This window comes from Dysidea avara, chromosome 12 (genome assembly GCF_963678975.1).
Source record: "Dysidea avara chromosome 12, odDysAvar1.4, whole genome shotgun sequence".
In the NCBI taxonomy this organism is placed as follows: Eukaryota; Metazoa; Porifera; class Demospongiae; order Dictyoceratida; family Dysideidae; genus Dysidea; species Dysidea avara.
Window position 1 is genome coordinate 21,742,841 of NC_089283.1, and position 23,734 is coordinate 21,766,574.

Below are 23,734 nucleotides of genomic sequence, written 5' to 3' on the forward strand. Positions count from 1 at the left end.
GTGTCAACTGGGGAAGTAGCCCACCCAGCTGTAACATCAATGGGAGCCTGGTGTAAACTGGGGAAGCAAATGGCAACTGTCCATGTCTCACACAGCAGGTAAAGGTCCAAGTGGGACTTCAGGTCCCCACACCTTCACCTGTGGGACATGGTACAGCCTCCTGTGGGTTACTAGTCCTGCCCCAGGCGGATTTACCAGTACTGACTCCTAGCACCTAAGTAGCACACAGGTGTGCCAGTGCTGGTTCACTGGGTAGGCATGACTGTACTAGCCCGGCAGTTGGAGGCTTTGCTTTGTAGATGCGTCCGTATGTGGTGCAGTGTGGTGTAGCAAGTGTGCATGTTTGTTGCAACATATTGTCTACTGTTTTTGTAACTAACTACTGTGATGTACATTATTTAGGTCACAGTCTTAACAGCTGGTAAGACATTACGAGGTGTGTACTTGAGGGAGGAACATGAAGTGGTTAAACCTTCCAACCATATCATTCAAGTGGAGCCTACCTTTCCAAAGGACACTGGTGTGTTTGTGTAGTGTGTGTGTATGCATGCATTTGTACATATATGTGAGTGTGTTGTATACATAGATATATGTTGCATGCACATACATACAGTGTCTGCCTGTTTGTCTCAACATGTTGGTGATCTGTTGTATAGTGTACATACATGATATGTGATGTATTGTCAGATCCATCACAGAAGCTTTCACTGGACCTCCATCTTGCTCTGATCAGCAGCGACAGTTGGTTACACACTCCTCAACATCTAGCACTTCATAACTGTGGTGGGTATGTTTGTACTACTGTAATTTGTTTCATTTTTCATGTAAAGAATGTCATGGTAAATGTAAAAGCATTTCTGTATGATTTTTTTTAAATGTTGAATTTTTGGTGATAGATAGTATGTGTCTACAAGTAGGATAGCTAGTTAACAGATGTCTAGTTACAAGAGACATAACCAGAAAATGGTAGTCACTGTGCGACTACTCTATTAGAGTTTCTCAATTGTTTGCTTGTTTGTAGTACTGGTGCCAAGTGACTGATACAGAGAAGTGAATATATTTCATCATGTTCTTTGGTGGTTGTTGTGTTTTTGTTAAAAGTTACAGTAATAGGTACACTAGTATTAAAGACAGCTAGCCATACAGTCAATGCTAGAAAGTGACCTTAAATTAAACAAAGACATGGCTATTAGCTATAGTAAAAGATTCAGGTAAAACATAAATTATTGATATGAAAAGGGTGAATTGTAGTGAATTGCTATATACCACACAGTGGGTTATGTGTGTAAGGTCCAAATTTTTTGTGAAGCAACCAAAGCATAAATTTCTGTGACTGCTTTTATAAAACACTCTGTAACTATGTATCTCTATATGGAATACGTTAGAATCAAGTTTGGCAACACTTGAAAATATTATCGGCCATATTTCATGACTTATGTTCCAATTTACAAATTTTACAAAAACTCAGACCTCACACACATAACCCATGGGAATGCTTGTATATATGTGTTGTTGTTTTTCAGCTCGTCAGTTTGCTATCAAAGTGGACCCTACTGGGTTACTACCTGGTGCTCACTATGCTGAAGTTTGTGCTGTGGATGTCTCCAAGTGTTTCCAGGGGGCATTATTTAGAGTACCAGTAACTGTCATCATTCCTTCACAGTCAGCTTCTACCAAATATGGTTGTTGTGTATGACTGTGTTGTCTAGGATGTCCCAGCAAGATCCCACTGTGTTTGTGAATGAGGACATTGATTTCCAGAAGAAAGGAACTCGTAGGTTCTTTCTTCATGTCCCACTGGAGGCAACATGGGCAGGTAAGGTAGAAGTGGGAGATTTCAGGTGCACAATGATGTATTATTTAAACAAGTAAAATTATCTATATAGCATAAGCAAGCATGTACCAATACACTGCAGATTTCACATTCTATTTAGTACAATAGTTCTGTTTCTGTAAAATTGTACGTTTTTACAGCTAGATGCGAGTAAATAAAAATGAGGATTTCTGGATAGCAGAAAATGTAGTACGAATAGTGATCAATTAAATTTGGCAGATCAGCAGATTTTCAAATCTTATTATTTAGTGCCATATGTTGCTGGATTTATGATGAATTCTCATCAAAGATGTATTTTAATTTTTCAAAATTTGGTGTGCTATATATGTATGGAGAGTGGTGCAAAAAATGGCTCACTTTCATCTGTGAAAATGACATATAGTGGTCCCTCTATTTGGTCATCAATTATCCGAACTTTCTGTTCTCCAAACTGTATTGTTCTATTAGGGTATTTTGTCTAAAATGTGTGTTCTATTAGAGTAATTGAGCTCTCTATAAATGAATGTGCTTCTATTATCTGAACTTTTCAATTATCTGAACACGCTCAGGGCCAATTTGGACAATAGAGGGACCACTGTAGCTTGAAAATGTACAGTAGGGGTGATACTCTTTCTGGTCACTTGTATACTGCCCTCAGGAGAAAATTTTGTGGCGTCAATTGATATTCCAGTTTTTGCCAATAGTAAGTAAAGCACACAGTTCCACTATATGACTACCCATGATTGCAAATTGCATAGACTGGACAGTTTGCAAATGTTTTTAAAATAAAATACAAAAATACGTTTAAATGTAAAAGATACTGCCAGTGGCCTACTCAGTGAGTACTGTTTACCCGTATTAATTGAGCATACCGTATTACACAAATGGGCACAACAGAAATCAAGGTACAGTTCTGTCGTATTGTTTCACACTCCGGATATTCCAAGCATAATCGTAGTATTTCAATACTTTGTTTTCATCCCACTCAGCACATTCCTTATTCCCATCATGCGCTATGCCATCATCACCAGATCCTTTAAATCTTACCCATAGCTGGTAGCCCTTTGTTAATGCGTCGTTTATGTAATCAGCTTTGTGGGATCCATTAATGCAGTATTCGTTGATTCTATCAATGAAATTTCCTTTCTTGCCTCTGCATGTACAACCAACGTAGACGACAAATTCACCTTTATAATCTATGCCTGTACCCGAGGAACGCGCTTTCCATTCGTATATTCCACAAGAAAATTCATCTCTTTCATCTTCAAACTCTCGTTGGAGAGCGGCTTTAGTGATCTTGTAGCCTGGTCGGTCCTGGTATTCTTCAGTCTTGCGTGCTCTAAAATCTACGTGGTACCGTGGAGTCATAGCGAGTACCCAGTCAGACCAACATGATTCCCACGCGTCAAACAGAGAATTATTACACAGTACTTTTTCTCTGGTTTTTCGTTTGATCTCTGTCGGAGCGTCCCTGGTAGACTCTGCCATCATAGATAATATACGAACATGGATTGGAAACGCCCGTATTATTTACGTAGTGACGTCATAGACCATCCTCGTTACGGTGCGCGAAAAGTTTACAGTCGTTACAGGTGGAACATTTTGCATTTCTTGTAAGCTACAAATACGTGTTTGTTGGTTACAGCTGGGTTACAAAGCACCTACACTAATTGGAGGCTGGACTGGTTATGGATACTGGCGAGTAGCAAACAACAGCGTAACAGATGCAAGTTGAAAGGTGAAGTATAGTGTTTCATAACGGTTGGGCAAATTTCCTGAAGAAATAAAAAGTGCAGCATCGTTTGTTTTCTGTTCCTAACTTCACTTATAGCAGGCAGAGTGGCTTTAGCTAACCGGGTATCCAATGTTTCACTGTATACTCGGACTGTTTGGATAAAACGACAGAAAACAGGCGCTACTTTGGGCAATTGTTTTACCCAAGCCGAACAAGTCTTTGGCTAAAAATTCCTTTCAGTTTATCAAACATTTATTTGATTGTGGCGTAGAGGCTATGTCAAGATAGCTGGTAAAGATCCTTCTGAAATATTTGCTAACGCGTACCTGCCAGTATCCACCTGCCGCCAATGATATTCCCTCCAATGTCCACAGACAAGCTGTGTTCATGTTCAGTACAAAACGCTACACAATAAACAATGTAAAAGGAATGTCCACGCCTTGAAACTAGCCTTCAAACAAGCGAGAGAAAGCCAAACAGCCACCTAGTACATTTCAACAAATTTCCCAATGTATTGGCGCACCGTAACTAGGATAGGTAAATAATTTAACGGGCGTTTCCAATCCATGTTCGTATATTATCTATGCTGCCATACCACTGTATTATGGCGCGAAAATTGCACGTAAGGGCATAGATACTAAATACATAATGGATTGGAAACGCAATATATTTTTACGGTAATGGGCTCGATACGGTCACGTAATATGTTAGTGACAGCTGAGAATGGCAAGTGGGCTGGTCAGAGGGGCTTTTTCTTTCGTTATTAAGGATGGAACGTTTACTGGCACCAGTGAACGGAGCAAGACCTTCATGAAGCGAACTTGTTAATTAGCACAGTTGCTGAAGATAATTTTGCCGTTCCTTTCGACCACTTCGCAAGAAAGTTGCTGGCACTTCTAGAATCCTTGGTAGGCGGTTGCTGCAGCGTAGTTCGAAGTGAATGTGCTGTTATACAAAGAGAGAAGCTGTGGATTTCCTATCACCAGAAGCGCACAAGTGAAGTTGTCGTGATATGGGAAGACTTGTTCGACGCAATTCATTTTTTTTTCCCGGGCTGGATGGACTACCCTTGCCTACCACCCCCAGCACAAAGAAAGCACGTGCTGGACAACTGAATAAAAAGGACCAGATTGCTGAAAGTTTAAAAGTCCCTGTGCTCATCAATGCGGCCCATCTCAGGAGAGGCATCAGAGGAGCGATGCGAGTTGGACCTACTTCCACGTATGCACATTGTAGCTGACCGAAATTCATCAACGTCTGGACCCCTTGGTGTATCAAGCCGTGACACAGAAGTTATTCGAAGACATACGGTACCGCCCAAGCGCAACGTCGCACTTGCTCGCACACACCACTTTGCTTGAGATTTTAAAAATCGCTAATTAAGGGGCATGGCAACTGTTTCGCTTGTGATTCTTGTGAACGAAGCAGCTGCCACGTTGTCGCGCGAGCAAAACAGTTGCCACGCCCCTTAATTAGCGATTTTAAAAATCTCGAGCAAAGTTGCATGTGAGAGCGAGTGCAACGTTGCGCTTGGGCGGTACCGTAATAATGCGCCTATCAATGTAATGCCCGACTACCACTGATACGGGCTGAGGGTGGGGAAAGGTCGGGGATGGTGGGGGAATTGATCGCTAAATTTCCCCGACAGTGGGGATTTGTCTTCGCTAAAGAAATTCACTCAGACAGCGAAGATGTGTGCTTTCAGTTTAGGAAAGAGAGTCGGGTGCTAGCTATTACATTTATACTAGAATCCACTCGAACGAACTCATCACTATACCAACGCCACACGACCGCACAAATCCCTGCCTAGCTCCAGTATCCCCGGGGTCTGCAGGCCGAGACTTGGTCAGGGTTTGTATCGCCAGTACTCCCCCAGTATGTGGGGAATTGTAATTTTCAGAAATGCAAATCCTCACCTTCCCCTACCTCAGCCCGTATTAGTGGTAGTCGGGGATTACATTGATAGGTGCATAACTAGAATTGAAGGGCTCCGGTCAAAAAGGGCGCTTAAACGCTTTCAGTATATTTCGAGAAAACGGAGTTTAAAAAATGGCTGTACAATACGGACTACCTTTAAAGCTCCGGTCAACAAGGGCGTCTTTGTAAGAAATGTCCTTTTCCAGCCATACCTCCTTCGTTTTTAGTCCTTTATGTGTAATTAGTTGTCCCCGAGGTTTCTCTTATGTTTCTTCAGCACGAAACCATGTTATACTTAGCTACTTCGTCAGTTTGCCACCATGCATCCCATTTCAGAACGAAGTACCTATGGATTACCCGTGTGGTGTATGCGCTCGAGAGGTTCAGCCCGACGGTGAAGCCATCCAGTGTGAGGTCGATTGTATGTTGTGGTTTCATAAAAGCTGCCTAAACCTATCTGAAAAAGTATGAAGAGCTAAGTACGTCTGATTGTGTTTGGCAGTGCCCAGGATGTAAGAAAGGTCTGCCTGAGTTCAATAGTAAGGATGCTGTAGACGTATTCCATTTCGATTTCCAACAAAATTTACCCTCCAAAGCTATCTGTTGGTAAACAATTTTACTTGCGATTGCTTTGGACCTACTTATTTGGAATCTATTCTGCATCCACCAAGATTACTGCAGCCTTCATGTGGCATGAACTGCTAGCTAGGAGGGGCTGCAACAATGTGATTTCTTGCCTTTTTAGATTCATTTTCCACACATCCTTGGGTCGTACAGGTGCAAAGTGGAGTATTTGGTGGGCTGACAATTGCCCTGGTCAAAATAAGAATAACTATGTGATGTGGTTTTTTCAAGAGATGATCCGACGCAAGGTATACTCCAGAATAGATTACAAATTTTTGATTCCTGGCCACACTTATGGCTTGACTGACCAGGCATTTGGTGTGATAGAACGCCTTGCATCCAAAGTAGAAGCTGTCTATATACCACAACAATGGTATGAACATGTTGGTAATGCTAGTAGCCATATTCAAGTTGTCGAAATGAAACAGTCATTCTTTTGTGACTTTTGTCAATATCTTGGGAAAATATACACAGAGAGAAGTAAAGATGAAGATAAGAAAAGTTTGGATTTCCAAAGGGTGGTTTGGTTTAATTTTGGAAAAGGTGAAAAGCTGATTAATAATGAATTAGTAATGGTTGACCATCCTCGAAAAGTTTGGGTACGTTGTACCTATGATGTTAGAGAAACCCCACGTGTGGTGTACTATTTTAAGAAGAATAATCGGCTAGAACTAGATGAGTCTCCCCCTCTCCTGTACTCGCAATATCCTATCCCCATCAAAAAGGCTAAAGCAGAAGACCTTCAGAAACTGGTTCAACAGTATGTTCCTTGTGAGTACCGATCTTTCTATGCTGAATTGCCACAAAGCAAAGATGACCCCAGTTCAGATGATGAAGATACAGGATGAACATAACATCAAGTTTAACTTCTCTAATGATTTGTTGTTCCTTATAATTAATTAGCTAACAGGTTTTTTAAATTTCTTATAGAATTTGTATCAACATTCATGAAATCTTTTAACAATCAATACAAATGAACGCATACATGAAGCTGAACTGTGCATGCTACTTAACACTTGTCCCAAGTTTCTATGCTAAGTTGTCTATCATGACAAAAGGCGTGGTAACCTTCCTCAGCCAACTCTTGATGTGCTTGTAGTGCTTCTAGGATTGATTGCTTTTCTGACTCTGGGGCTGTTTCAGCTTGTACCATCAAACCATCACAAGTACTACATGTATCTGTTCTTGGATAACCGAAGTGGATACTAAATTCATTTACAAAAATGTCATGATATAAATGTTCTGAAACAAGAGGCTTTCTCAATTTTGGAGTTGGCTTATGAGCTATTACACACTTCTTGTGTTCTTCTTGGAGCTTGATATACTCAGGATCATGCTTTTCCAAAAATTGGTGGTACAACCTGGCTATTGAAAGATCAGGGGAAAGATAAACCCGTTGTGGATTATCTTTCCTAGAATAATGGCTTTGTCTCGTAGGTAGAAACTTAATGTGATCTCGTATCAACTCCTTTAGTTCACTATCAACTGCAAGATGATTGTCATGCTTGCCACGTTCATCTAATTCTATCCCGCCTTTCTCTATCTTTTTCCGCAGCACCTGCAACCTTTTAGGGCCAAAACCATAAACAAGGCAGAATGCTTTCTGGCAAACACGAGCATTACTGCCCATGTCGTTCAGTAAAGTATAGCAGAAACTAAAAGAGCTTTGCTCAGCTGGTGGCCTTCCAATTCGCTTTCCTGAAGGATTATCCTTCCTTGGATGGCCGCTTGTTTTTACTGTCACACGATGGTGAAGCAAACCATTTGAGTATATATTTTGCTCGCCATAAGATAGAGCTTGAAAATCATTCCTTAACTTGGTCATGTGTGACACACTAAAATCCTGTAAACAGTTTTTCTTGCAGCATTTTACTCTAGGTGTCAACTCAACTAATGGTGCATTCTTTTGCGGACCTAGTTTCTTTACGTGCTTCACTTTCCAGTTCAACGGATCACGCTTTCGTTTCCTCGAGGTCTTCGTTGTCCTCGTCGTTGCCTCAGTAGATTGCTGATCTTCACTTTCCATAGGCACCTCAACCTCCTCCACTAAATCACTTTCCTTCGTTGGTAAATATAGTAAACTGAACGGTTCCGAGGTCTTTTCTACTTGCTTTTGATGCTTCCTTGCAAGCCGCCATTTTGTGTGCGCAACCTAAAATAAGCGCGCATAATTTTTAGTAACGAAGTTATGGTTACATGCACACTAAAATAATTCTAGTAGTTGCTATCTACCCGCATATCTACCGGTACTCGTACTGTACCCGAAAGTAGCGTTATAGGGTCACCTAAACTTTATGGTAAGGTTTTTTAGTGGTTGCGTTTTAAGTATCCTTATTCTCATATAGGTCGAAGTTTTACTAAAGATAGTTGTATTTTCCAAAACTTTAGGCTATGGTGAATACTCTGATATAGTTTTCTAGGTTTTGGCAGAAAGGCATTTAATCACTATTTTTGACCGGAGCCCTTCAGTTCTTCACCTGTACTTGAGGAACGCGCTTTCCATTCATATATTCCACAAGAAAATTCGTCTTTCATCTTTATAAATTTTTGTTGGAGAGCGGCTTTAGTGATCTTGTAGCCTGGTCGGTCCTGGTATTCTTCAGTCTCGCGTGCTCTAAAATCTACTTGGTTCCATGGAGTCATAGCGAGTACCCAGCCAGACCAACATGATTCCCACGTGACAAACAGAGAATTATTGCACGGTACCTTTTCTCTGGTTTTGCGTGTGACTTCTATCGGAGCGTTCCTGGTAGACCTTGCCATACCACTGTATTATGGTGCGAAAATCGCATGCGAGGGAGGAAAGCGTTTTAAGCGCTACTTGGAAAATATTCATTATTTAATTTCGTAGCGCTTATAGTCCGGCGTTGTTGCATTTGCCGTTTTAAAACCATTCACGGTTCTCCAGATCTGCACGAGGACTCAAGATTAAACCATGATGAATAAGACTCTTGTATGGCTTCGTGTGACCTCAGTGCAGTGAGATTTCACAATTGCAGAAATTTATGCTGGAGGTCATTTTAAGATCAAGTCCACTTAATGTAGGGGGCAAACTGTTCCAAATTGCTAGTCTGGCGTAGACAGACCTTTTAAAAAATAAAAGGTCTGGTCTGCGTAGTATCGGGCACTCGTGCACAATTACGAGAATCCTGTAAAACCAATCAGATTGCAGCATTGATAATTAACGCATAATTCGCACGAAATTGTTTCATGAGTCCAACAATTCTGAACATGACTACCTCCCGTGGTAATATCAATACGTGCTCTAAAGCAGCAGCCAATTTTTTGGGGTACGCCAGCTTGAAACAGGAGCAGGCAACAGTTATTAATCAGTTTCTCTTTGGGAAAGATGTATTTGCTGTTCTGCCTACTGGATTTGGAAAAACACTGTGCTATGCGTGTTTGCCACTTGTTTTTGATGCTGTCCTTGGCACTGATCGCTCTATAGTAGTGGTGATTAGCCCTCTGGTATCCATTATGAAAGATCAGGTTAGACAATTGCATGGCAGGAAATGTGATAATACATTTTAATTACTAGACCGACACTTTTAACAAGAGAGGCTTAGCTGCAGCTTTTGTCAGTGGAGACCAAAACAGTGAAGTTGTACTTAAAGGAGTAAAAGCTGGAGCTTATAAACTAGTTTTCTTCACTCCAGAGATGTTGCTGTTAAATAAGCACTGGAGTTGTTTGCTTAAGTCGGGTGTTTATGCTTCAAATATATGTGCCTTAGTTATCGATGAGGCACATACTGTCAAGAAATGGTAAGAGACTTTTGTGTTGCACAGACAATTCCACCACCATAATAAATTATTTCTACTGTCCCGATCCCTCAAGTAATCCTGCTAGTTATGTGTCGAATAGTGCCTTTTGTATACAATGGTGAAGTGATATAAACAGGCATATACAAGAAGCATTCTCACCTTTGGTCAGTGGATTGTTGAAGCAGAGAGGAGAGTTTCCACATACCATCATTTATTGCCAACGTTTACCTGAGTGTGGCCGTATTTATCGACATTTGCGATATTGCCTTGGTAAGCAGTTTACTGAACCAGTGGATGCTCCAGATTTGCCTGAATTCAGGCTTGTGGATATGTTCCATAGTTCAGTGGATGTTGAAATAAAGGAGCACATTTTAAAGTCATTCACAAAGCCCTCACATCTGAGAGTTGTTATTGCTACTGTGGCTTCGGGATGGGTATTGATTGTAATGATGTTCACCAAGTGTTTCACGTTGGCCCACCTGAAGATATAGAATGCTACATTCAGGAAACTGGTCGGGCAGGCCGAGATGGTGACAAGTCACTTGCACTTTTAATGCTCATCAAAGAGATTAGAATGATCCACATTGATCCAAGCATGCGAAATTACATTACAAGCAGTACTTGCAGAAGGGACTGTCTTTTTCAAAATTTTGAAGGATACAACCCCATTAAAAGCACTCCTTGTCTGTGCTGTGATGCATGCAGTTTAGGCCAATGTGAAGAACTCCAACAATTTAGTATTTAAATATATACTCTGATGTGAATTTAGTCAACTCTTATTAAATAATATAAATTTCTGTTTTGTACTTCGCTTTTGTTTTACGTTTACTTAAACTGTTTTAATGATTTTCAAGGATAGTGGAACTAACCCCTCACACAGCGTATATTAAAGCCAGCATAATAAAGTAACCACAAACATCAAATTTTTGAAAAATCTATTAAAATTTGAAGCAAATAGCCTGACATAGCCAACCCTTCTAAAAAAATGGTCAGCTATGCCACACTAGACAACAGCCAGGGTAAAAGTTTAAGCACTAAAACAGTTGTTATATTAAATGAGGTTGGTTATTTTTCTTATAGTAACGACTTGTAAGATGATCTGTAACCCAAGAAAGTATCTCCGAGACTGGCTTCATATGTACAACACTGACAGGTTTGTCAAATGAAGGATGTTTCCGTCCCTGTATAACTTCAAATACTTTGTGCTCCTGTAACTCTTTGATTATTAATTCAAGCTCCTTCTTGTGCTTAGGCACGCCATGAGCCCCACTCAACGAACTAACTTTATTACTCTCATCAAACCTTGACAGTATTTCATTCATCACACCCAGTGCTTTGTTACATCGGACAATACCTTCAGCGCTTTTGTTTGAGTCCAGCCCTTGTATGGTTCCCTTTAAAACTTTATTGAGGTGCTCCAGGTGTTGATCAGAAGGTATATTCCTTCCTTTTACACCAGCAGTGTTGATAAATCCGCACCATATCAACTGCTGGGCCATTCTAGGTGGCAAATCAAAGTAATACTGACAAAGTAAGTTCAGGCTTTCATTTGCATAGTTACGACGTCCAGCATTGATGAAAAGTGGCAGGAGGTAACGGTAGTATAAGAGCACTCTACTGCCATCACCCTCCTTTATTGCATCTCTGAATAGCATGTACATACAGCCTATGCTCATCAGGTAGTTTGTGTAATCATGTACACGATCGCCACTTGAAGAAACTGCTGAGTTAAAGAAATGGTTGATGTATTTCTCCATGACACTTTTGCTCAACTGCTCCAACAAAGATTTTCGTTCAGTATCAATTTGTGTCCATGTATTTTCTGGGCAAGGAATGATGTCTTCGGATGGTTGACTATTCAGTGTTGCCATTCCAAATGTTTTCAATGCAGCACTCAATATGTGTCCTGTAATTGTTATGTTCAGAAAATTATTACAGGCATTGAAGCAGTGTTTTGGCAATTTCCCAACATTCTGCTGGTTGATTAGGTTTCGCATTTGATAAATAGTGCAGTGCTCTCCAGCAGAATCAGTATCATAAAAATATTTCCAAATAACCTGAGAAAACAAAAAAGGTAAAAAATAATAGTTATACATGACCAATAACCTCAACCAGGATGACTTCCGTGTGCCAGTCCTCTATTACAGGAATGAGTCCATCAAATCTCTTGGATGAAGTCACAGAGTTGGACTTTGCCTCTTGGGCACCTCTCACACGAGCAGCCGTCAATTGGTCACCACCAAACAACAGCGAGTGGAGCCTAGAAACTGGCTGTGAAACACTCTTTCCATTCCCAACATCCACTTCACGTTCATGTTCCACCACTGGCACAAACTGGTGAACATGGGACAATATCTTGATCATCTCATCCCCTTTGTTTTCATTGAAAAGCAGTACACCTAATGGGGTCTACAACAAAACCTTCTAATTTGTTTAACAAAAAAAGTGCACAATATGCTTACCACTTCAGACTTTTTACTCATGTCTTCATAGTATGGATGGTCAATGTGCCAGGAAACAACATCAGAAAAGGCGAAACGAAAATAAGGCATGTGTGACACTATGACCCGAGACACCAGAACAGCAAGATGATTAGTCAGCTGGTCATCACATTCTTTGGTTGGCAAGAGAAACTTCGCCATTTTGTCTGCACTATTCAAACAAGTGTCAGCCTTTTCACTAGAATAGTCACTAAAGTCAGTTCGATCACGCACAGCCATATAATGAAAATAGTGGACAGACTGATCTTTAGGGCTATCACTGTGACTGTACCAAGCCTTAACTGAGAAGTCAATGTTATCTCCAACCACTTGTAAGTCGTAATAACAGGAGATTCAAAACTGGTTGGTATAATATTTCAGCTGGCGGTTGTTGAGACAGAACCGCTGGAATCTGTAAATGTTGAGGTGATTCAGCAGGCAGTTGATGAGACGGAACCGCTGGAATCTGTAAACGTTGAGGTGATTCAACTGGCAGTTGATGAGACGGAACTGCTGGAATCTGTAAATGTTGAGGTGATTCAAATGGCAGTTGATGAGACGGAACCGCTGGAATCTGTAAACGTTGAGGTGATTCAGCTGGCAGTTGATGAGACAGAATCACTGGAATCTGTAAATGTTGAGGTGATTCAGCTACAGGGCAGGCAATTGCAGTTACCCAATCTTCAAGATTACTTTGTCTGTTCGATGGTGTTAATGGAGAAAAACATGGGGCAACAAGGCTGGGAGATTCTGAGCATGATGAGCTTTCAGTCGACCACTCAGAACTTTCTGAATCTGGGTATTCAGACTCTTCTTCATTTTCAGAATCAGTCAACTCACCTTCTGACATCAATGGTGAAACTGGTGGAGAGCTAAAGGATGACTCTGAATGAGTTGACGATTCATTAGAATTATCTGAGTCGGGATATTCCATCTCGATACATGGAACATGGGATAGCCCATCCTGTACTTGGTTATCAATCTATAGTAAACTATTAATGTTAGAACTTCAGCAAACACCACCATTAATACCTGTCCAGGAACATTCAACTCGCCAAGAAGTAAGCCTCTCCACTGAATAACCTTTCTATCAAACTTTAGTCCCACTTTTGAAATGATAGAATTTAGGGTTTGGTGAGATATGCAGACATTGATCTTCTGCAAGCGCTGAAACACCTAATACATGTACAAAAATATACAAGAAGGTATGATCTTATTTAATGACATACCTGTTTGCTTGAACGACCAGCATAAAGAATTAAAGCAACAATCTTTTGCACCAAGGACATCTTGTTATAGTGGTACTTTAAAAGCATGGCTATACACATCCCAATGGTAGATTCTCGGTTAGAGCGATTTTTTTTGGTTTGTGTGCAAGCATTCAAAAAATAAAGCAAGGTGGGTGCATGGGTTCGGATTTCTGTAAGCAAACTGTCCCAGCAAAAATCTTCCAATATTTCAGGAGCTTCTTGTTTAAGAACAGAATTGGTTTTTTCAGCACACATCTTGTGCATCTCAGAACGAATGTTTCTAGACAAGATAGTCATAATGTAACATCGTATAGTGTGATCATTCAAGCATTCCCGGGCTATTGTCAGTTTACTTGGCCTAGCAACGGCCTTGCCTATGGCTTTCCTGGAGGGTGTTAAGATATGATTCCGAAACTTATTACGACGATACCTTATTTGAACCTGAAACATCAAACAAAGAGGGCTTACAATTAGATAATATCAGCTTATTTTCTAACCTTGACTACTGGTGACTGCCCTTCTTGCCAATCTGATAATCTGGGTCGTTTAGGTATAGGTGGAGCATCACAGGTACCAGGAACGGTAGCAAGGGGAGCATTATGTGGAACATACGCATCTGCTGCTTTAGCAATTCCAGTTGTAAGAGTCTGCCACAACTTGGATGCTCTTTCAAACGTGTTGAAGCACTTTCGGCACATTTTCCCAACGTTTACAGCCATCGACTGGGCAGTTACTGAAGCTGAGCGGGTGTTTAGCTCTTCCCTCATTAGCAAACTCCAAACAGGTAAAATGTGCCGTGATGATGGTGTCTGAATCAACCGGTTTCCTTTTTGATTCGTTATATTGCTGCCACATCCTAAACAGAAAATGATTGTATTAGAAGCCATAATTGATACATTACTGATAACGTGAAACACATACAATACGATACAAGACATGATGTAATACCGTAAATCAGGTGCACGAGTGCCCGATGCTACGCAGACCAGACCCTTTATTTTTTTAAAGGTCTGTCTACACCAGACTAGCAAATTGCTGCTCCACAATATTATGAACTCTTGACCGTATGGTATGTTACAAGTACACAAAATTTGGAATTTTCAACTGGAGTAGGGACCATAGCACGTTGATAAAAAATACTGAAACAAGCTGGAAAATATTAAATCACTAAAAAGTGTTATATTCCTACTGTGCTCTTCCTTACAGTATCTTGAGCACAGTAGAGATATAACACTTCTTATTGTTTTACTGTGATTTAATGCCGTGCACTACTCCAGCTTGTTTCAGTAGTATTGTCTTTACTCTATTTGAAAATTCCGATTTTTTTTTTTTGTGTACTTGTTTGTTAACTTTTCTTATTATAACTGGTGAACCCACGCATACTGCATCAAAAGAAAGAAATGGTGCTGCGCGCCCCAGCTACCAATTGTTGTCGGAAAAATGAAGTATCCATTATACGTCGTTGTCAGCTATGTTCAACCCATTACACAGCAGTACAAATCAAGAACTATTCGAAAAGCACGTCTGCAATCAAAGTAGCCACTATAGATGATTTCCGTTAACAAAGAGAAGCCATATAGCATCTCATTCTACCGCCACAAAGGAGGACACTGGTAAGTAATGGTGTGAACTGGTATGCAAATAACTAGTTAACCAGTGTTGTCTCAAGGTCAGCCAATTAACTGGTTAAGAAGCCTTTAAACTGGTTTGCCCACCCACTTGGTAAACCCTGCTGACAAGTGTTAACATCACAACATAACCTCAAAGTATGTGTAAATATGTGATTGTAAAAACTGTTATTGTAAGACAGTATGTTGATGGTCACTTTGGTACCATAGCAATTAACTAGTGACAAAAATTTTGTAGGTGTACAGCAAGTCCATGACCATCCTGTGGTATTGTACATACTGCGGTATGCCAAAAGGCACATGTCCGGCTGAAGTGACGTCGAACAGTAAAAAAATCAAACCCGTCGCCTTAGCTGTTACGCTTGTCTGAAGGCATCAGTCAGTCAGTTACTTAGTCAATAGAAATTCTGTTTAAAAATAAAATAATAAATTCGTAGCAACTTGTTGAAAGCGTATTGGGTTGATCTGAAGGCTTGTTTGGGTTTTATCTAACAAATACTGCTTCATCATCGTCATGGAAAAGTGAGGCTCGTTTTTAGGTGATGCTTTTTTTATGGACCACGCCCACACCTCTGTGGTCCTTACTGTACAGTACTATCATACCATATGATATTTCCACATCCTACAACATATTGTTTAATTAGCAGAGCCCACAAGGGGCACAAGTACTAATGCGCAAAAAGATGATTTCATAAAAACTTTCAATAGTTGGACTGTTAATATCTGATTAAATTCTGGAGCTGTTCTTGTGAAGAAAGAGTATTTAGTTGTCAGGGCTTGCTGTGAGTGGGTGAGTAGAGAATCTATGGTTATAGATACCACTGAGGTATCAGTGCTCACTGGAATGTCACTGGGTTAGTGCTTACTGTGAGTGAGTCAGTTGTCAGTTTGTTGTGAGTAAGGTATTGGTACACAAATTTGGCTGGAATCTAACCTAACTTGTAAGCAAGTTGCTACTTCTAATAATCAGGCACCATGCAGCTACCTATAGCCTCAACAATGTTTAAATTATTGTCACATACTATATAATTATTTGTGTATCGTATTTCGTATAATTATGTTGCTATACACTGCTAAGTAAGTGCTGTATTTTCTATATAGTTTGCCTATCATGCTTTTCCCCATAAATTTCTCGACAAAGCCACAAGGCCATCCTACATTTTTGTAGTCTGGTGGCACCTGACCAGGGTCTGGTGAACATAGCATATATACAGAGTTGTGTTTTAGAAACCTTTCACCTTGTTGATTACATCATTTTTTAAAAAGCCTTTTAATATAACCCTTAGCATTTGAAGAAGCCATTTCATCTCAACATGAATAGGACGTAAACAAATCAAATCTTAAAGGGATTCTTTGTTCTGATTGGCTGGTCATTTATCCAACTGGCTGCACAACTCAGTATACTTCACCAATGTATGGTCTTTATGTAAAGGGTCAGGTGCCGTAAGACGGAAAATACATTTTCGTTTACATAAGTATGGGGCACCCTCCTTTCAACTCGAAGGAGTGGGCTATTCCTGATAGTCTATGAGACCTGTACTGTGTTTTTTCAGTTGTTAAATGCCTGTAAAACAGGGAAGGTACTGTAGTTCACAAAGTGTGAGGAGAGTGGCCACACCTGTATTTCAGACTTCTGAAAAACCATCTTGAAGCAAAGTTTACCTTATATAGACTTCATCTAGCTTTTTCTTCTTACATACAGACTGCTTTTACCATTTAATGGTTTTGCTCAGGTGGGTGCATACAGACAAACATAGGTAGGTCTCCTCCTCAAGCCTCAAGTCGTCCACAACTGAAGCTGTGATAACGAAGCCTATAGTAGGCTTTTGGGATGTGTAATCCTAAATTGGTGTCTTGTGCGATCTCCAACTCTTCGGAAGGTTCTTCCACAATGACAAGTAAATGTTCCACCCAGAGGTTGGTTGTTGGCAGCACACAGTTTCACTACAAAGGAGATATCCCCTCTGGAGTGTAACAAAATGGCTAATACCTACTTGTCTAGAGGGTTTTGGCCCAAAAAATGACTAGCTTAAAATCAAGGTGATAGCCTTGAGGCGATTATTCATGGGTTGATATGGTTTGTTTATACTTTGTTTTCAATTGCAGAAGTTGGACTCATCTCCAAGAACCATCAGTCTCCATCTCGTGTCACAGTACAGACAGTACAGCTACCACCAATGACCTCATATTGTACAAAGGAGACATACCATACTGTTAAACTGGAGCCAAGTGGATCATCCACCATCATTGTACCACTATCAGTTGAGTATTGTGTAGTACTATTTATTGAATATTGTGTACAAACTGTTTCTTACCATATTCATATACCTTTAGCAATGTGTCAATAAACTTCAGGTCAATGTACAGTGAAACCTTTCTAACCCGACACCAGAATACCTCTATGCTTACTGCACCAACAAGGCATTTTATACAATTCTTACCATAATATGATACAATTTCTGGCACCAATGACTAGAGGTGTCACCTGTCTTGACTGGCTATTGTTTTGTATCCAAGTATTAAAGCATTCAAACACTTTATTTGAAGTATTCTGTTGGCTCTGTATCATATACCCTATTCTGTGATCCAGTTATGTACAAGGGGTAGCAGACTGCTCTATTATAGTCTAGAGAAACACAAGTGGTTTATGGTCTTCATGTCATTGCTCTAATTGTCATCCCTTTCCTTAGGTAGGTTACATGATGGAGTTATGTTGTACTCAGTACTGGTCAGATTTGTCTGATGCTAGTGTGTCACTGAAGGTCACTTTCCACTCTCTACACCCTGACACCTCGATACTTAAATTGGTGAGTGTAGAAACATTGTGGATAGGTACAGATTAGACTGGTGTACTGGCTTGCAGTGTTATAATTATATGTAAAATTCTTTTGAAAATACTGCAAGCATAAAAATGATTTAGTAAATTAAATAATCAACATACTCAAATAGAGCAGTCACTTCAAATAAAGCAGTATATTTGCAGTACATAATTCTAGTACAACAGTTACCCATAATTTTGAAACCCAAACAATTTGGTACATAATTTTGTGAATTTTTCAGAAGAATGATTGGGAAGTTTTGGAGGCTTAGTCTAGAAGTGCATATGACAATAATGTGAAGTATAAGTGTTGTTTGTTCATCTGTGTGTTTGTGTTTTGCTGTTATAGCACTGTGGAGAGTCATGGACTAGGATGGATGTGACTTGTAACTACAGACAAGAAGAGTTCTCACCTGAATTGAAGTTCACTCACTACGTCCTTGTCAAAAGGTAGTGTGTAATTGCTGTATATGTAATCCATAGAACAATTACCCATAAGGAATAAAATAGTATGCTTGTCATTTTCTTAAGTTTTTTTGTTCTTGTGTTTATTTAAGGCCTCATGAACATATGATCCAGCCACTAGAAGAGCGGGATGTGTTGCTAAGTGGTGAACAACTTTATGAAATACAACTGGTCTATCATTTTCATGTGGTATGTGTATGTGTCCATATTTCAGTATTCCATAACTTCATTCCAATTCCGAAAGCTCTATTCAGACAAGTGCTGCAATAGTTGAATTTTTGACTGGTCAAGCAACTTTGAAATGGCCTAATACTTAGCATAGCATCAGGCTGTATGTCCACAAGCTTTCTGTTTGGGGATTTTAAAACCATGTGGTTGTACAATGTAAAAAATTGCCATACAAATTGACTTTTGTTGTTAGCATAAGTGTATTGATTCTCGTGGATTTAAAAAAAAAAATTATTTTTAATAACCATTGATTTATGCTGCCACTTCAAAGCTCCTGAACTGCATATAGTTGTGTTGCTGAACTCCATTCCAAAGTCCTGATCTAAGTAATCTTATTGCCATTCCTATTTTAGCCAAAGAGTGGCAGTGAGGTCAGACCAGTCTCCACCCTGCTCAGCAAATTCCTCTACGAGTCACCTTATGCCAGCCAGTTTTGGATGCTGTACAATTCTCAGAAGAAATTGGTCCGCACTGGAGATGCCTTTCCACACCAAGTAAGTACCTCTTAATTTAGTCCACATGAAGCGAACTACTAGTTTTTCAGCCCCACCCATGTTGTCATTTTCCTCAGAGCATTGCTAGCTAAACATAGCTATTTAGCAACTTGGTAACTAGCTACATAGTTGATTTCTACATTATGTGAACTATCATCCTAGTTGATAATTTACCTGCCCGCCCTCATTGCTTTTGTGAATAAAAGTGGATGAGAATCTATCATTAAATTGACGGCTACAGATTGTATGTTGTGTTATTGTTACCTCTAGTACTCAGCCAAGCTGGACAAAGGAGATTATATTCTTAAACTACAAGTGAGTGTGAAGTGTATTATGTACAGTGGGACCTGTATTCGGAAACAAAGACCTGTATTCGGAAACAAGGACACCTACATAATCCAGACACTTACGTTTAGGGCTAAAAGTATTCCGTTTATCTGTATAGAAGACACAGGCTTTTATTTCCTATAAACATTTTGACCTGGCATTTAAACAAGCTTGACATCTATTCAGGCCCAGGAATTTAGTTCCAGCAACACCGGTTTACTCCTCCATGGTCTCATTTATATGCACTTGTCTAATAAGGACACTGTAAGATGATTTGGAGCAGAGAGTATAGAGCCAAGAGTATTTGTATTGGCCCCTCTAGGAACATCTTTGGGTCTAGAACAGTAGATCAATACGTCACCTTCTCTACTTTCTTTTGGTTACTTTTTCCTTACCCAACGTGCAGGTGGTTCACGAGAAGCATACCACTCTGGAGTCCCTGAAGGATTTGGTGATGACGTTAGAAGTAAAGTTATCCTCCAGTATTAGTGTTGACCTCTATCCTACAATGGCTGATGCTCTTACCTCTTCCAACAAGTGGCACTCCAAGAAACTGGCTCCTAGAAATGTGGCATCCATCTTTATCACAAACTACTTTGAAGACAAGTAGGTCATTTTATGTGTTGCTACAGTACTACTAGTCTGGCAAGCCAACTGTTTTTGTGTGCAGAAACTATCTGGTCACCTTCGCCAGTATTTTGTGGAGGCGAAGCATTGTTTTTTCCCAGTATAAATGGCATTTTTGGTTTTGAAGGCCTCTTATTACGAGTGCTATAAAAAGAATATTTATATAGCTCCTGACGATAGGAAATTCTTGAGTTCCTGTGGATCCTCTATCACCAAGCACCTGTGCATCGGGTCAGTCACTAAAGTTTCCAGTTTGGATAGTAAATAAAACCAGCCCATGTTCAATACTCTAATAGAACGGTCATTGTTGGTGTGTTTGGACAGGAGCTCATAAGCGCTGCAAAGCACAGGGGGCTTACAAAATGGTTACTTAATTCACTGTTACAGTATTGTGCCATGTTCAAGTACTCTAATAGGACAGCCATTGTTGGTGTATTTGGATGATCATGAGTTTTGAGATTGGTCCTACTATCTAATAATATGTGCACATAAAGGATCAGGGGTGGAGAACAGTACTCCAAAGTGGGGGATAAGTTATGTGGAAAGCTGGCAATTACAAAATATTTTAAAATCAGATACTGTACAAGTAGATACATCGGTAAATAAACACACTTCATTAATAGATACACACGAGCATAGCAAAATGAACTTGTATGTATGACTGGATGTTCTATTAGAATAGTTAGGTGACTGATCTATTAGAGTATCTCGATCCCAGTACTGATTCACATATAATATTCCATTCTTGCATAACCTTTATCACAAATCCTACTAAATCAAGGCAAAGTAAGTTGATAAGAATAGGTACAAAAGTTGCTGTATGTTAGCAAGTAGGTACTGGAAAAAGTGAGGAGGCACTTTCCCCTCTCATTTCTTCTCCCCTGCTAAGGATGGGGATAGCTGTTTGACTGCAATTTGTGTGATTGTTTTTTCAGGTTACCTAAGAATTACCAATCAGGTGATCTTCTGAAAGGAAAGCTCACCCTCAGCAAAGCGGACAATGTAAAGAAAGAAGTTAGTGATGACCTAACGTTATAATGCACTGTTAGTTGTATTATTTTGGGGCTGGTCTCCCAGACACAACAGACATTTGTCTGTCTGTCTGTCCACTGTATCACTTGCAAGACCATATTATTATTATTATTATTATTATTGACTTCATCATCTTTAATTGTAGCCATCCTCAATTAGTGGCCACACTGTATCCTGACGTTTATATCAAAACCACTCCTTGGCATCACACTGTAGCTATAGCATGGATTGTATATGTAGTGTTATTTGGTTGCAGCTGTTCAATTAGAGTACTTCTCTAAACATGTGGGAATGTATTGAAGTAACTGACTTTGCATACAGCTGGACAATGTTATATCATAAGTGTTCTACGGGCCACTATGTCCTGCAAGAGGGTGAAAGCTTGTAAATACCCATAAGGTTATAGATAGCATTATTTGGAGAACACCCCAGTGTATTGTTGTTCAGTGGGTTCTTGATATGTGGATTATGATGTTACCTGGTTTTCTATTCCAGGTACACTATCCAGTCCAGTACTTGTTATCAGAGAAACCAAAGAGATCACCAGCAGCTAAACCATCAAGTACCAGTAGTAGTAGTAGTGGTAGTAGTAGTAGCACTCAGGAATATGATAAGGCATTGAAGGATCTGAAGCTACAATGGATGAAGTAATTGTAGTTGTATAGTGCTCACACACAATACAACACAACACATACACTACTCGTACACTGCACTACACAAAGGTTCATTTCTCTATCCTTCATACAGGAAGAAGGTGGTTGATATCTCAGAAATGGAAAGTGAATTTGGCAGTGATTTGGACTTCTTAATGGCTAAACTATCTTGCTGTGTTGAAGACAAAACGGTAATTTCTACAATACACTCTAATAGAACACACAGCAGTATTTCGTGTTTACTTGAGCAGCACATGTTTCCTGAATATGCATACAATACATAACGCGGTCCTCTACGAGCGAGGGAACCATCAAATATAAATTTGTCAAATAAACATACCCTTCTATTTGTCGTATATTTTTGCTGTTGAATTTTCTGCTGCTACGGTACCACTATAAATCTGTAGTTGATGTTGGGAATGAAGGTCACAAAGCATTGTGTTACTTCTCTGTAGTGTCAGTATCAGCCAACTGTGGCATCACTAGTGGCTGAGGTGTACAAGCAGGTGAATACACAAGATGTGTTAGCTTACTGTGGTACTAAGATGGACCTTAGTGTTGGAGCCAGTGACAAGCAAAGGTTAGTTGGTGATACTGTACTACTGTAACGTATCCTAATAGAACAATCATCAATAGTCCATGGTGTATTTCATTGTTTTTATCTTTACAGTCAAATGGAGAAGACTAAGAAGATCTTGATGGATTGTCTCTTGGCAGAGGTAAACAATTTGTAGTTTATGATCTCCTTACTCGTTATAGTGACCATGAACAATATCCTAGTGATAGCAAAGGTATACCTGTTCTTCATGACTAATAATACCACCTCATTGTAGTGATAAATTCAAGCAGGTCCCAATCATAGCTAAAATGTACTGTGTGACCACACTACTAATTTGTAGTTGCACTAGGATGCAATATCCGTTTGGTATAGTAATTCCTTGTGCTGTTCCTGTATAACATGCTGCGTGTGTGCGTGTGTGTGTACACAAATGTGTCTTATAGGGTGTGGTCATTGCAAGAGAGCTCAAAGAGAATGTCACTGATCCTTTGTCAATATATTCTGATAGAATGAATGAAATATACATCACATTACATCAACTATTAGACTCCAAAGATACTCAGGTATAGTCAATACACCAAGAAGTAAACTAGAGATTGTACCATTTTGGCAACCGTTACAGATTGTGCATCTTGTAATATATTATTTATTTATACAGTTGCGGAGTTTTCGGATACAGTTTGCAAGAGCTTTACAATACAATGCCATTTTGGCTAAACTACTTGAAGAAGAAAGTAGTGATACTGGACCAAACAAGGATCGAGATTTAGAGCTCATCAAGGTTGTCCAAACTTCCACTACCATATTGTAGTAAGCTACTATCACTCTTAACAGGTGTTTGACAAACTGGGATGGGGACACTATTCTACTGCCTTAAGAAGATGGTTGCCTCGAAATTATCCCACAAATTATCAACCTTTCTGATGATATCATTTTGAAACATTTGATATAAACAAATTGGATTGTGTAGTAATATATTTTCACACTAATTTATTGAGCACCTACCTAACAAAGAATAGTAGTGGATAGGGTATATATAGTCACACTAAAACATGAAGTATAAGTAGCTAAGTGTTAGTTACCACAGTGGGTGATAATGGTGTTATAGTGGTCTCCGAAAACCGTATAAAAACTGTTTCGTTTGGTTTTAAACTAAAACTGTCATCTTTGTGGAAAGAATTGAATCCGTTATAGGTTTCAAGAAAACTAAGGAACATTTCAAGTTTATTCCTCAGAAAGATCTAGAGGGAAAGATGAACTTTTTATTATCTAATAGAGCAGTCACTCTACTATCCTAATAAAGCATTTCATATAAATAGAAG

The 23,734-nt window shown here is 39.6% G+C and overlaps 2 protein-coding genes and 1 pseudogene across 2 annotated transcripts in view; 2 read left to right on the forward strand and 1 right to left on the reverse strand.

Moving 5' to 3' along the window:
* Window positions 1–23,428, forward strand: part of LOC136241671 (tripeptidyl-peptidase 2-like) — a 33,673-nt gene extending 10,245 nt beyond the window's left edge. Inside the window, exons 15-33 of the mRNA XM_066032926.1 lie at window positions 403–520; window positions 688–783; window positions 1,524–1,662; window positions 1,710–1,816; window positions 17,316–17,470; window positions 17,900–18,016; window positions 18,377–18,477; window positions 18,585–18,681; window positions 19,074–19,214; window positions 19,485–19,529; window positions 19,948–20,147; window positions 21,104–21,182; window positions 21,696–21,847; window positions 21,948–22,044; window positions 22,309–22,433; window positions 22,524–22,572; window positions 22,856–22,975; window positions 23,071–23,193; window positions 23,247–23,428. Of these exons, the coding sequence (XP_065888998.1) occupies window positions 403–520; window positions 688–783; window positions 1,524–1,662; window positions 1,710–1,816; window positions 17,316–17,470; window positions 17,900–18,016; window positions 18,377–18,477; window positions 18,585–18,681; window positions 19,074–19,214; window positions 19,485–19,529; window positions 19,948–20,147; window positions 21,104–21,182; window positions 21,696–21,847; window positions 21,948–22,044; window positions 22,309–22,433; window positions 22,524–22,572; window positions 22,856–22,975; window positions 23,071–23,193; window positions 23,247–23,336 (2,151 nt within the window). The 3' untranslated portion in view covers window positions 23,337–23,428. The remainder of the gene's footprint in view (window positions 1–402; window positions 521–687; window positions 784–1,523; window positions 1,663–1,709; window positions 1,817–17,315; window positions 17,471–17,899; window positions 18,017–18,376; window positions 18,478–18,584; window positions 18,682–19,073; window positions 19,215–19,484; window positions 19,530–19,947; window positions 20,148–21,103; window positions 21,183–21,695; window positions 21,848–21,947; window positions 22,045–22,308; window positions 22,434–22,523; window positions 22,573–22,855; window positions 22,976–23,070; window positions 23,194–23,246) is intronic.
* On the forward strand, window positions 4,229–7,763 carry LOC136241220 (uncharacterized; annotated as a pseudogene).
* On the reverse strand, window positions 10,898–12,587 carry LOC136241221 (uncharacterized). The gene is made up of 3 exons (XM_066032405.1): window positions 12,314–12,587; window positions 11,958–12,260; window positions 10,898–11,908 (listed from the first exon to the last, which is right to left on the reverse strand). The coding sequence occupies exons 1-3, from the start codon at window positions 12,569–12,571 to the stop codon at window positions 10,898–10,900; spliced, it is 1,572 nt and encodes a 523-aa protein (XP_065888477.1). The 5' UTR covers window positions 12,572–12,587.
* Window positions 23,429–23,734: the final 306 nt, after the last annotated feature.

What these genes read in the sequence shown, in the direction of transcription:
- LOC136241221 (XM_066032405.1), bottom strand. Translation starts at nt 12,571, where the DNA reads ATGGCTGTGCGTGATCGAACTGACTTTAGTGACTATTCTAGTGAAAAG. An exon ending in TGAGTAAAAAGTCTGAAGTG is followed by an intron (nt 12,261 to 12,313) that starts GTAAGCATATTG and finishes GTTTTGTTGTAG; the next exon opens with ACCCCATTAGGTGTACTGCT. An exon ending in CGGAAGTCATCCTGGTTGAG is followed by an intron (nt 11,909 to 11,957) that starts GTTATTGGTCAT and finishes TTGTTTTCTCAG; the next exon opens with GTTATTTGGAAATATTTTTA.